At 44.6% G+C, this 13,419-nt stretch overlaps 5 protein-coding genes across 5 annotated transcripts; all 5 read right to left on the bottom strand.

The window, feature by feature from the left end:
- Positions 1–53: 53 nt before the first annotated feature.
- TbgDal_IX9740 (BARP protein) lies at positions 54–803 on the bottom strand (the record flags this gene model as incomplete). The annotated part of the gene is made up of 1 exon (XM_011778862.1): positions 54–803. One exon carries the CDS (start codon positions 801–803, stop codon positions 54–56), a length of 750 nt encoding a protein of 249 aa, XP_011777164.1.
- Positions 804–1,813: 1,010 nt separating this feature from the next.
- On the bottom strand, positions 1,814–2,581 carry TbgDal_IX9730 (BARP protein; the record flags this gene model as incomplete). The annotated part of the gene is made up of 1 exon (XM_011778861.1): positions 1,814–2,581. The coding sequence occupies one exon, from the start codon at positions 2,579–2,581 to the stop codon at positions 1,814–1,816; it is 768 nt and encodes a 255-aa protein (XP_011777163.1).
- Positions 2,582–3,585: 1,004 nt separating this feature from the next.
- Positions 3,586–4,368, bottom strand: TbgDal_IX9720 (BARP protein; the record flags this gene model as incomplete). The annotated part of the gene is made up of 1 exon (XM_011778860.1): positions 3,586–4,368. One exon carries the CDS (start codon positions 4,366–4,368, stop codon positions 3,586–3,588), a length of 783 nt encoding a protein of 260 aa, XP_011777162.1.
- A 959-nt stretch (positions 4,369–5,327) lies between these two features.
- Positions 5,328–6,215, bottom strand: TbgDal_IX9710 (BARP protein; the record flags this gene model as incomplete). The annotated part of the gene is made up of 1 exon (XM_011778859.1): positions 5,328–6,215. One exon carries the CDS (start codon positions 6,213–6,215, stop codon positions 5,328–5,330), a length of 888 nt encoding a protein of 295 aa, XP_011777161.1.
- A 1,086-nt stretch (positions 6,216–7,301) lies between these two features.
- TbgDal_IX9700 (BARP protein) lies at positions 7,302–8,102 on the bottom strand (the record flags this gene model as incomplete). Its single annotated transcript, XM_011778858.1, has 1 exon — positions 7,302–8,102. One exon carries the CDS (start codon positions 8,100–8,102, stop codon positions 7,302–7,304), a length of 801 nt encoding a protein of 266 aa, XP_011777160.1.
- Between the last annotated feature and the right edge of the window lie 5,317 nt (positions 8,103–13,419).

Here is a 13,419-nt window from a genome sequence, read left to right as displayed (position 1 = left end):
AATTCATGGAGTTGTAACCTCTAACGGTAGAGAACTGAGAAACAGTCCAGCCATCAGTAGCAGCACTGACCCTTCAGGTGATGCAACGGAATTTCCAACTGGTCCCGTATTTGTACCGACTGTTTCATTCGCATCTGCAGCTGCATCCTCAGCCCGTTTTTGTCACGGACAGCTTCTTCGACATGTTCCTCTAAAGACGCGAGCTCTTTATGGAACTCAACGCTTTCCTTCCGTAAGGTTTCTCGAGACTTCTCACTTATAAATGTCTTCCCCAAATCGTTCAATGCCGCACTGATCGATTCGGCTGTTACAACTTCCGCTGCACTTTTACACTTCGATGCCATTTTTTTTATATCATCGTCTAAGTTAATGCATTTCTTAAGCACCTCCCAACCTGTATTTTGTCTTCGTTCTAGCCACGGCACAGCAGCAATATTTGCAGCGTTAATTTCCACATTACTTGCAGCCGTAGCCGCAGCTTCAGCAGCGAGTGTTGCTCTCACAGCAGCTTCCTTCGCTTTCGTAACGTTTAGGCCTTTTGACTCGGCAAGTTCCACAGCTTCCTCTGCTTGTACCTTTGCTTCAAATGCCTTACTCGAAGCAGCAGCGGAAGTTTCCACAGCAGATGTTACTGTTTGTGATAGTCCTCGAAGTTGGTGAGCCACTTCGCATGACGCACGAATCTCTTCTACAGGTGGACTGGTTCCCGCAGGGTAGCAATTGGTCCAGCCATGATGAGCACGAATACCTGCAGTGCATAACACTGTTAAAAGTAGCCATAAGTTATGAAAAGTGATGCTCATAATTGTTGTTAATTTGGATGGTATCGAAACTTGTGTCTGCTGTCTTGTAGTGGATTCTTGTCATGAGAATTAGGAGAGTTTAATGGAATCAACAGTGGGAAATACAAAGAATAGCAACATTAATAGTATCAATATGAGTAGTGACACCATTACAGTCAATCAGCTCATCATTTAAGTACACTGCACACATCACAGCATGGAACTGTCCCCACTCCCTACTAAATACAATTCTAAGTGACAGTGGAAATCAAATACCATAATTACAAAGCAGAGAGGCAATGCAATAGCACACACCCAAACTTCCAATAGTCATTTCGTGAGACACGATAATATCAATATCTGATGGAATCAGTAAGAGCACATGTATTGAGTATTTAGGGTATCCTACACTATTACGATACAACCTACTGACAGTGACATAAAATATAGAGATATGAAATAAAAAGGGAGAGAATACAACATAAAATAAGTGTAATGAGTAATGGGAGAGAGATATGTGAAAGTAACCCCACAGCGTAAGAGTTGTGCTTCATGATAAAATAAAAACCCTCAGAATCAGTTAGCTTTACGCATACAATAGGACATTATGGATGCGTAGGAATGATAGGTTTTGATTTAAAAAGTCTCACTATTGTAACGCATAGGTGGCCATGCTTACACGCAATCACCTCAGTGCATTACATGAATAAAATAATGAAATAAAGAAGGTAATAAAGGAAAAATACAACTAAAAAGTAGGGCAATAAACACACTAGTTAAGAAGTAATAAAAATAAAGGATAAAAGTTACAACAACTGTTCGAAAGATAAAATAATGAAAGGAAAAGTAAAGTAAAAAAGAATAATAAAAGTGAAAGTATAAAGGAAACAAAATAAAAGAACAATATTAATAGCCACTGATAGAAAATAAGGTTAATATGAAAGGATGTTTGCTGCCCCACTTGTATGTGCACATAACTGTGTGGAGACAAGTGGAATGGTTGGGATCACAATTCATGGAGTTGTAACCTCTTACAGTACAGAACTGAGAAACAGTCCAGCCATCAGTAGCAGCACTGACCCTTCAGGTGATGCAACGGAATTTCCAACAGCTACTTGATTGGCATCAGCTGCTGCATCCTCAGCCTGTTTTTGTGCATGAACAGCCTCCTCCACGTAACCTTCGAGTGATTTCAGCTCTTTGTGGAACACAACATCTTTTCGGCGTAGGGTTTCAGCAACGTTTTCATCACCATAGTGTAGATTAGCCAACGCTTCTAGTGCCTCACTGAGTGACTGGGCTGTTACACCTTCTGCTGTGCCCGTACACTCCGCAGCAGCTTTTATTGTTTCTTCACCCATTCTCTTACACACTACAAGTTCACGCAACTCTTCATCCGCCTCCCAAAGTATTTCTGTCATCGATCCAACTTTCGTGCCGTGCGCATTCGCATAGCTCACAGCCGTAGCCGCAGCTTCAGCAGCGAGTGTTGCTCTCACAGCAGCTTCCTTCGCTTTCGTAACGTTTAGGCCTCTCGACTCGGCAAGTTCCACAGCCTTCTCTGCTTGTACCTTTGCTTCAAATGCTTTACTCGAAGCAGCAGCGGCATTAACAAGAGCAGAACTTACTGTATCCGGTAAACCTCGAAGTTGCTCCGCAACGTGACACAATACAAGTACGTCCTCAGCTGCCGGATAAGAGCCCTTATCCGGACACTCCCCATTATTTGGGTCAGCACGAATACCTGCAGTGCATAACACTGTCAAAAGTAGCCATAAACTATGAAAAGTGATGCTCATAACTGTTATTAATTTGGATGGTATCGAAACTTGTGTCTGCTGTCTTGTAGTGGATTCTTGTCATGAGAATTAGGAGAGATTAATGGAATCAACAGTGGGAAATACAGGGAACAGCAACATTAATAGTATCAATATGAGTAGTGACACCATTACAGTCAATTAGCTCATCATTTAAGTACACTGCACACATCACAGCATGGAACTGTCCCCACTCCCTACTAAATACAATTCTAAGTGACAGTGGAAATCAAATACCATAATTACAAAGCAGAGAGGCAATGCAATAGCACACACCCAAACTTCCAATAGTCATTTCATTAGACACGATAATATCAATATCTGATGGAATCAGTAAGAGCACATGTATTGAGTATTTAGGGTATCCTACACTATTACGATACAACCTACTGACAGTGACATAAAATATAGAGATATGAAATAAAAAGGGAGAGAATACAACATAAAATAAGTGTAATGAGTAATGGGAGAGAGATATGTGAAAGTAACCCCACAGCGTAAGAGTTGTGCTTCATGATAAAATAAAAACCCTCAGAATCAGTTAGCTTTACGCATACAATAGGACATTATGGATGCGTAGGAATGATACGTTTTAGTAACACGCTCTTACGATGGTAACGCATAGGTGGCCATGCTTACACGCAATCACCTCAGTGCATTACATGAATAAAATAATGAAATAACAAAGGTAGTAAAGGAAAAAATATAGCTAAAAAGTAGGACAATAGACACACTAGTTAAGCAGTTATAATGAAGGATAAAAGTTGGAACATGTTCGAAAGACAACATTGTAAGGGAAAAGTAAAGTAAAAGAGAATAATAAAAGTGAAAGTATAAATGAAACAAAATAAAATAACAATATTAATAGTCACTGATAGAAAATAAGGTTAATATGAAAGGATGTTTGCTGCCCCACTTGTATGTGCACATAACTGTGTGGAGACAAGTGGAATGGTTGGGATCACAATTCGTGGAGTTGTAACCTCTTACAGTACAGAACTGAGAAACAGTCCAGCCATCAGTAGCAGCACTGACCCTTCAGGTGATGCAACGGAATTTCCAACTGGTCCCGTATTTGTGCCGGCTGTTTCATTTGCCTCGGCAGCTGCGGCTTCAGCTTCTCTTTGTGCACGGACAGCCTCTTCCACGTGTTCCTCTAACGATTTCAGCTCCGTGTGGAACTCAACATCTTCCATGCGTAAATTTTCTTGGAATTTAACATCAGTAACTAGATTCTCCAACGCTTCTAGTGCCGCACGGAGAGATTCCGCTGTCACATTGTTTGCTTTCTTTGTACACTTTGCTGCTGCCTCTCGTACATCCTTGTCCACATTGTCGCATAGTGCAACTTTTTGCAACCCCGCATCCTGTCTTCGTTGTGACCACGGCAAAGCAGCAATATTTGCAGCGTTAATTTCCACGTTACTTGCAGCCGTAGCCGCAGCTTCAGCAGCGAGTGTTGCTCTCACAGCAGCTTCCTTCGCTTTCGTAACGTTTAGGCCTCTCGACTCGGCAAGTTCCACAGCTTCCTCTGCTTGTACCTTTGCTTCAAATGCCTTACTCGAAGCAGCAGCGGCATTAACAAGAGCAGAACTCACTGTATCCGGTAAACCTCGAAGTTGTTCCGCCACACCACACAATGCGGGTATACCTTCTAGTGGTGGATAGCTTCCATCAGCAAAGCAATCATTCCAGACATGATGAGCACGAATACCTGCAGTGCATAACACTGTCAAAAGTAGCCATAAACTATGAAAAGTGATGCTCATAATTGTTGTTAATTTCGATGGTATCGAAACTTGTGTCTGCTGTCTTGTAGTGGATTCTTGTCATGAGAATTAGGAGAGATTAATGGAATCAACAGTGGGAAATACAAAGAATAGCAATAGTAATAGTATCAATATGAGTAGTGACACCATTACAGTCAATCAGCTCATCATTTAAGTACACTGCACACATCACAGCATGGAACTGTCCCCACTCCCTACTAAATACAATTCTAAGTGACAGTGGAAATCAAATACCATAATTACAAAGCAGAGAGGCAATGCAATAGCACACACCCAAACTTCCAATAGTCATTTCGTTAGACACGATAATATCAATATCTGATGGAATCAGTAAGAGCACATGTATTGAGTATTTAGGGTATCCTACACTATTACGATACAACCTACTGACAGTGACATAAAATATAGAGATATGAAATAAAAAGGGAGAGAATACAACATAAAATAAGTGTAATGAGTAATGGGAGAGAGATATGTGAAAGTAACCCCACAGCGTAAGAGTTGTGCTTCATGATAAAATAAAAACCCTCAGAATCAGTTAGCTTTACGCATACAATAGGACATTATGGATGCGTAGGAATGATACGTTTTAGTAACACGCTCTTACGATGGTAACGCATAGGTGGCCATGCTTACACGCAATCACCTCAGTGCATTACATGAATAAAATAATGAAATAACAAAAGTAATAAAGGAAAAAATATAGCTAAAAAGTAGGACAATAGACACACCTCAGCAGCACAGTTACAAAAAAGAAGGATAAAAGCTACAACAACTTTTTATAAAATACAAGAGAAGGTGTTTTAGGGAAAAGATTGCGACCTTTTCGTGGAAAGTCGCACTTGTGTATATACCGTGGTTAACTTTAATTCATGATTGTATTAATTAAATAACGTCTCGGGATGTGTTTGTGACAAAAATTGTTTCGCTGTCGCTTATCATAGAACTGTATAGAAAGTAAATATGGTACACAGGTGAAAGGGATATTTAGCGATAAAAGCACTTCCGCTATATTCTGTAAGGGTACTCGAGCTCAGGTCCCCGTTTTCTCCTTGGTTTTTCTTCGTATAATCCTCAGAATTTATAGTAAATTCTTTGTCGTTATTTCCGACTGTTCTACCTTCATCCTGATCTTCATTTCTTGTTGCTTTGTTGCTTTCATTATTTGCGGTATTATGGTTATTGACAGCCCCTTTGGCAGTATTGCTCGATACTTCAACTGCATCTTCCAATAGTTTCAACTGGTCTGCTGCGTCAGCCGCCTCCGAAACAGCAACCTGTGACTTCTTCAAGCCATCTTCCAACATCTTCAGCTCCTCCAAAAGGGCAACACTTTCCACACTCAAAGAAGCCGTGGCTTTGCCATACACGGAGTACAGAGAAGTAACATTATCCAGTGCATTGGTTAGAGAAGCAACCGTAACAAAGTTCGCTTCACCCGTGCACCTTCGCGCCACGATTCTCACGTCACCACCAACATCTTTTGCGCCACTAACTTCAAACAGCAACAAGTTCGCAGTCTCCAAAAAATCTGTAGAGAAAGCAGCAATATTTGCAGCGTTAATTTCCACGTTACTTGCAGCCGTAGCCGCAGCTTCAGCAGCGAGTGTTGCTCTCACAGCAGCTTCCTTCGCTTTCGTAACGTTTAGGCCTCTCGACTCGGCAAGTTCCACAGCTTCCTCTGCTTGTACCTTTGCTTCAAATGCCTTACTCGAAGCAGCAGCGGCATTAACAAGAGCAGAACTTACTGTATCCGGTAAACCTCGAAGTTGTTCCGCCACACGACACAATACAAGTACGTTGTCAGCTGATAGATCACCTCCCATAAGCAGAGCACTCCTCCCCAATAAAATCAGCACGAATACCTGCAGTGCATAACACTGTCAAAAGTAGCCATAAACTATGAAAAGTGATGCTCATAATTGTTGTTAATTTGGATGGTATCGAAACTTGTGTCTGCTGTCTTGTAGTGGATTCTTGTCATGAGAATTAGGAGAGATTAATGGAATCAACAGTGGGAAATACAAAGAATAGCAATAGTAATAGTATCAATATGAGTAGTGACACCATTACAGTCAATCAGCTCATCATTTAAGTACACTGCACACATCACAGCATGGAACTGTCCCCACTTCCTACTAAATACAATTCTAAGTGACAGTGGAAATCAAATACCATAATTACAAAGCAGAGAGGCAATGCAATAGCACACACCCAAACTTCCAATAGTCATTTCGTTAGACACGATAATATCAATATCTGATGGAATCAGTAAGAGCACATGTATTGAGTATTTAGGGTATCCTACACTATTACGATACAACCTACTGACAGTGACATAAAATATAGAGATATGAAATAAAAAGGGAGAGAATACAACATAAAATAAGTGTAATGAGTAATGGGAGAGAGATATGTGAAAGTAACCCCACAGCGTAAGAGTTGTGCTTCATGATAAAATAAAAACCCTCAGAATCAGTTAGCTTTACGCATACAATAGGACATTATGGATGCGTAGGGATGATACGTTTTAGTAACACGCTCTTACGATGGTAACGCATAGGTGGCCATGCTTACACGCAATCACCTCAGTGCATTACATGAATAAAATAATGAAATAACAAAAGTAATAAAGGAAAAAATATAGCTAAAAAGTAGGACAATAGACACACTAGTTAAGCAGTTATAAAAATAAAGGATAAAAGTTACAACAACTATTCGAAAGATAAAATAATGAAAGGAAAAGTAAAGTAAAAAAGAATAATAAAAGTGAAAGTATAAAGGAAACAAAATAAAATAACAATATTAATAGTCACTGATAGAAAATAAGGTTAATATGAAAGGATGTTTGCTGCCCCACTTGTATGTGCACATAACTGTGTGGAGACAAGTGGAATGGTTGGGATCACAATTCATGGAGTTGTAACCTCTAACGGTAGAGAACTGAGAAACAGTCCAGCCATCAGTAGCAGCACTGACCCTTCAGGTGATGCAACGGAATTTCCAACTGGTCCCGTATTTGTACCGACTGTTTCATTCGCATCTGCAGCTGCATCCTCAGCCCGTTTTTGTGCACGGACAGCTTCTTCGACATGTTCCTCTAAAGACGCGAGCTCTTTATGGAACTCAACGCTTTCCTTCCGTAAGGTTTCTCGAGACTTCTCACTTATAAATGTCTTCCCCAAATCGTTCAATGCCGCACTGATCGATTCGGCTGTTACAACTTCCGCTGCACTTTTACACTTCGATGCCATTTTTTTTATATCATCGTCTAAGTTAATGCATTTCTTAAGCACCTCCCAACCTGTATTTTGTCTTCGTTCTAGCCACGGCACAGCAGCAATATTTGCAGCGTTAATTTCCACATTACTTGCAGCCGTAGCCGCAGCTTCAGCAGCGAGTGTTGCTCTCACAGCAGCTTCCTTCGCTTTCGTAACGTTTAGGCCTTTTGACTCGGCAAGTTCCACAGCTTCCTCTGCTTGTACCTTTGCTTCAAATGCCTTACTCGAAGCAGCAGCGGAAGTTTCCACAGCAGATGTTACTGTTTGTGATAGTCCTCGAAGTTGGTGAGCCACTTCGCATGACGCACGAATCTCTTCTACAGGTGGACTGGTTCCCGCAGGGTAGCAATTGGTCCAGCCATGATGAGCACGAATACCTGCAGTGCATAACACTGTTAAAAGTAGCCATAAGTTATGAAAAGTGATGCTCATAATTGTTGTTAATTTGGATGGTATCGAAACTTGTGTCTGCTGTCTTGTAGTGGATTCTTGTCATGAGAATTAGGAGAGATTAATGGAATCAACAGTGGGAAATACAAAGAATAGCAACATTAATAGTATCAATATGAGTAGTGACACCATTACAGTCAATCAGCTCATCATTTAAGTACACTGCACACATCACAGCATGGAACTGTCCCCACTCCCTACTAAATACAATTCTAAGTGACAGTGGAAATCAAATACCATAATTACAAAGCAGAGAGGCAATGCAATAGCACACACCCAAACTTCCAATAGTCATTTCGTTAGACACGATAATATCAATATCTGATGGAATCAGTAAGAGCACATGTATTGAGTATTTAGGGTATCCTACACTATTACGATACAACCTACTGACAGTGACATAAAATATAGAGATATGAAATAAAAAGGGAGAGAATACAACATAAAATAAGTGTAATGAGTAATGGGAGGGAGATATGTGAAATTTTTTTGGAATTTTCTTCGTGCCTTCGTGAGAGTTTCCCCCCACTGGCGCGGCCATCAGCCATCACCGTAGAGCCCTGAGATGCTATCGGTCTGACGGCTGTGGCAGAGTCTCCCTTTTTTATTCATCCTAACACACCCTCTATAATTTTTGTTGTAGCTCCGCAGTTGAACGGAATACAGCAGATGGGGCGAGAAGCCCCCCACCCCGGACTCTCCAAAAGATGTCAATTAGCAATCCTTTTGTTTTGATTTTTGTTATTCGTTTATTATCCTCTCTCCCTCTTTCTGTTTCTGTTGCTTGTTGACTGCATACCTCCTCTATCTCTGAGAGTGTCTGGACTATTCCTGCGTCCGGTGCTTTTCCTGCTAGCTCCACACTCGGTAATAAGGGGGGAAGTTGCAGAAGGGAGAGTGGGTTGTATGACTGTTACCTTAGGTGAGGACTTCACCTGCGGCAGGCTCCGTTCAACCACAATGAGAAATTGCGCCAGCCTTTTGGAGAATCATATATCCTGCACACACTCACCTTCTACCGCAAACCTGACACGTAACTCCTTCAAACCGGGACAGCTCATCAAGTGCAGCGACGTTTCTTCGCAGTCGCCGCGTTGGCTGGTAACAGCGCGCTCTACTCTCATACCGTGCATCTTCTTTTGATGTAGGGTGAGGGCAGTTTTGCTAGCACACTGCCTTCAGCATGTCTGGCACACCAACATGTATGTGTTTGTATGCGGGGAATCAGTGGCACACAATTTTGTGCTTTTGCTGCATTTAAGCTCGATTCCCTCACCTTTGTGGAAAGCCTTACAGTGTCGGATGAGGGAGTCCCTGCAACTGAGCACTTTTTGGCACACACCACACTGCACCTCGCCTTTCCCCGGGACGTCAACGTTTCCCTCACGGGCACGCTTACGAGGGAATTGCACCAACACCACGGTACCGTCCTCCGTCACTATGCTTTTATGTTTTATTTCTTGTGTAGTGACAGGGAAGAACGTGTACCGAAGCTCGACTCGCACAGGTCACATTGAAACGGCAGCTTCCGTGTATCCTCCCTGGCGATGCCGGCCACCTCAACGTGGTGCCAGGGTCCAGTACCCCATCTCATCGGGGGAAGCCAAGAGCCACCAACGTTCCTTTCATGTGGAACACTGCTGTGCTCCGGCTACGGCATCATACAGCACAGGGATCAGCAGCGTCTTGCTGGGACACCGTTTTTCATTTGTCGGTCCCTGGGCACGTGCCAGCGTGCCATCAGCAGTATCATCCGCGCTAAGATGCTGCTGTCCGGTGATGTGGACCTCCAAAAAAAAGGATTGCCAATTGGCATCTTTGGGAGAGTCCAGGGTGGGAGGCTTCTCGCCCCATCTGCTGTATTCCGTTCATATGCGGAAATACAACAAAAATTATAGAGGGTTTGTTAGGATGAATGAAAAAGGGAGACTCTGCCACAGTCGCCAGACCGATAGCATCTCAGGGCTCTACGGTGATGGCTGATGGCCGCGCCAGTGGGGGGAAACTCTCACGAAGGCACGAAGAAAATTTCAAAAAAAAAAATCCGTGTATCCTGAGGGGCTGGCGGTGCTGGGGCTCTACCATCTCCTTGCAATGAGTCCTCGTTCTCTCGTCCCCTTTTCACGCGGCAACTACCGCTGCCTATGCCATGTATTGTTCTAAGGTGGTGTAATAGTCGGCCTGGCACTGCGAATTTGGAGGCACAGAGGGTACAATGAAGCACCTGCGGTCTCATCGGGACTCGTGTGCTCGATGGTAGAGAATGGTCGCTACCACTAGAGGGGGCTCCGGGGGGATGTCCACTGCAGGTGTTGCATCGCCGTATTTGATCCTCCGGAGGGTATCAGCTCGCATAAAGCCATGTTTGTTTACCATATGCGTTACAGCACTCGAGCGGCATTGGTATGTGGCATCACATTCCGTACATTTGGTCGGTTCGGAGGTTCTCTGAAGAGTGCGTGTCACAACAGTTGAGGCTGTTTGTATTGTTGGCACTATCGCTGCATGTTGCGGGTTACACCATCGGCACTGTGTGGCACACTCGGGTTGATCTTTCGCAACATCCATCCATAGTGTCTTGAAGATCCAACCGGAAAGCGTCCCAGTGCTGTTTCTTCTTCCTTCGTCAGTTCTTCATTATGTTTTGTTGGAAAGTGTTTTTCACGTGATACCAAACCTATGAGTGTTCTCATGGACTTCTTCCGACTTAAGCACTCGCTTCGCATAAGCAATGATGTCGGGGATCCATGTGTCTCGCAACTGTGGTAAATCTGCGGCCTTTTTGGCCATTTCATCACAAACCTCATTCGGTTTCACGCCACAATGGCCGAACACAAATTGCAGTCGGATACGTATCTTCCTTCTCTGAACTTGAAGCAGAAGCCTCCATAGTCGTCTTAGAATAGGGTCCGTTGCGGCTAGGGGTCCCATCCGCAGTGCTGTTAACATTGACAGCGAGTCAGAGAAGATGGACAACCTGCTCGGTGTGGTTCTGTATGCCGGAAGCCATTTCAGCAGCCGTTGCAGTCCTATCTCTAATGCTACGCATTCCGCTCTGTAACTGCATGAGAGTTCCCCTGCTCCGGTTTTGGGTGCGCAAATCAGCGTGTTGCTTCTGTAGAGCAGGGCAGCTGCTCCGGACTTCTCACCGAGGGACACGGATACATCAGTCCACAATTCGTAGTGCTCTCGTCGCGGTGGCTCCTTCCCTCTCCGTGCAAAATGCCGTTCAATCCACTTTTCGGAAGCCTCCCGTTTGACATCGTCAGGGTCATCAGCGCACACAAGCTTTATCTGCGTGTGAAATATCGGTCGGCAGCTGTGGCGGAGCGTCGATGTCTCTAGTGGGTGCTCGCGTGGCTCAATGTGGAGGTGGGGATAAGACCGCATGATACGGGAATGTAGGGCTCTGACTGGGTGTTTGCTGCGGTATACTTCCTCAGCACTGCGCCGCAAACATCCGCCTCGTGACTCACAGATCAGTATGAATTTCATGCTGCGCACAAGAGTGGTCGTCTTGAGTGGCAGGAGGTTTGCTTCCAGCAGAGAGTCCTCTTTGCGCGTCCCATGCGGTATGCCAGCTATGATTAGACTAGCCTTGGGTTGTGCTGATGCAAGGAGGTCGCGACTTCGTTCCGAAGCGTCCCAGTACCATACCTCAATGCCATACATGGTGTGTGCCTGTACGAGTGCTAGATAAAAAGCTCTCAGTACTTGTCGTCTTGGCCCCCATGTAGAAGCTGAGATGGCTGCTATCTGAAGTAGTCGGAAGTCCATCTTGCGTCTCGTTTCGGCCGCATGTGTTGCCATCCCCTGCAGACACTGGAATGTTACTCCTAGAAGCTTCGGTGTCCTGTCAGCTCCTATTCTTTCGCCGTCCAGTTTTAATGTAAGGGGGTGGCGCTCTATACACCCGAAGAGTGTGCACTTCGTTTTCGCTACGTTGACAGACATGAAGTACTCTTTTGACCACTGTAACACCACGTTTAGACCGCATTGTAGCGTGTAGTTGATGACATCCCTCTCTGTGTGCCTCGCAAGTAGCGTCAGGTCGTCTGCAAAGAATCCGTGCTGCAGTAACGGCACTTCTTCAAGGCGTTGGCTCAACGAATTCATGACAATAATGAACATGATTGGGCCAAGGACAGTTCCTTGTGGCACTCCTCGCTCAAATGTTCTGCTTCTGGAAAGCTTCTCCTTGAATCTCACTCTGCCAGTTCGGTTACTCAGAAATGATACGCACCACTTCACAATGTGGGGTGATACCTTCATTCTGTGCATTTCCCTCGCAATTTTGTCGTGGTCTACTGTATCAAATGCCTTCTCGTAGTCAACGAATACAGCACCCGTACGATATTGGTGCGTGGGACGGCAGAGGGCAGCGCGGACGTGCAGGAGTTGCTCGAGCGTTGAGCATCCGGGGCGAAATCCTGATTTCTGAGGCGCCAGCTGGGACTCAACAGTGTCTCTAAGTCTCGCGGCAATTATGCGCTCCATGACTTTGCAGAGACAGCTCGTGAGCGTCACAGGCCTGTAAGAATCGAGGTCCTCCGCCTTTTTCCGGCCTTCAGGATGGGGATGATAACACCAGTCTTCCATGCAGGTGGCACGACTTCCGTTCGTAGGCTCTCATTGAATAGCCTCAGAACAACATTCAGCGCTGTTCTGCCGAGATGTTGCAGTGCCTCGTTGTATAAGCAATCAGGTCCGGCTGCGGATCCACTCGGTAGCAGTTTGATCGATCTCCGTAGTTCAGCCATCGTGATGGGACTGAACTCACTCGCTATCGTCTTTATTGGTGCTGGTGGGTGTGAGTCGGGGTGCCTTCTTGCGCGGGACGAGTACAGTTTACTGAACCTCTCAGCTTGACGGTAGTCCGTGATGGCCGCGTTATCAACAAGTACAGCCGGTGTGGTTAGTGGTCGTGGCGCATATACCTTCTTGACAATGTGCCAACTGCAGCGGTCTGACACCGCAAGTCTGGAGCATAGCGTGCTCCATCTCTTCTTTGTGGTACGGTCCAGGATCTGCTTACGCGTTGCTACCAACTTTTCCCTTCGGTGGGAGGGTCCGCATCCAGCGACTTTTTCATCGAGTTTCGCGAGCTCAGGTGTCCAATGTGGTGGCGTTGCTTTGCAGCCACGGGGGACGGAGACCTTCGTCGCAATGCGGATGGCGGAGCTCAATTTCTGTTCCAGGCTGTTGACGTTCTTCTCTCTACCAATTTTCCTGCAGAGCTCGTCAATCTTGAGAAGAAAATTCCTCCAGTTAGCTTTTAGCCATGCGTAAATGAGCTTTG

The sequence above is a fragment of the Trypanosoma brucei genome, chromosome 9 (genome assembly GCF_000210295.1).
Source record: "Trypanosoma brucei gambiense DAL972 chromosome 9, complete sequence".
NCBI classification, from domain to species: Eukaryota; Euglenozoa; class Kinetoplastea; order Trypanosomatida; family Trypanosomatidae; genus Trypanosoma; species Trypanosoma brucei.
Note: the sequence above shows the minus strand (reverse complement) of the source record. Positions and strands in the feature narration are given on the sequence as shown.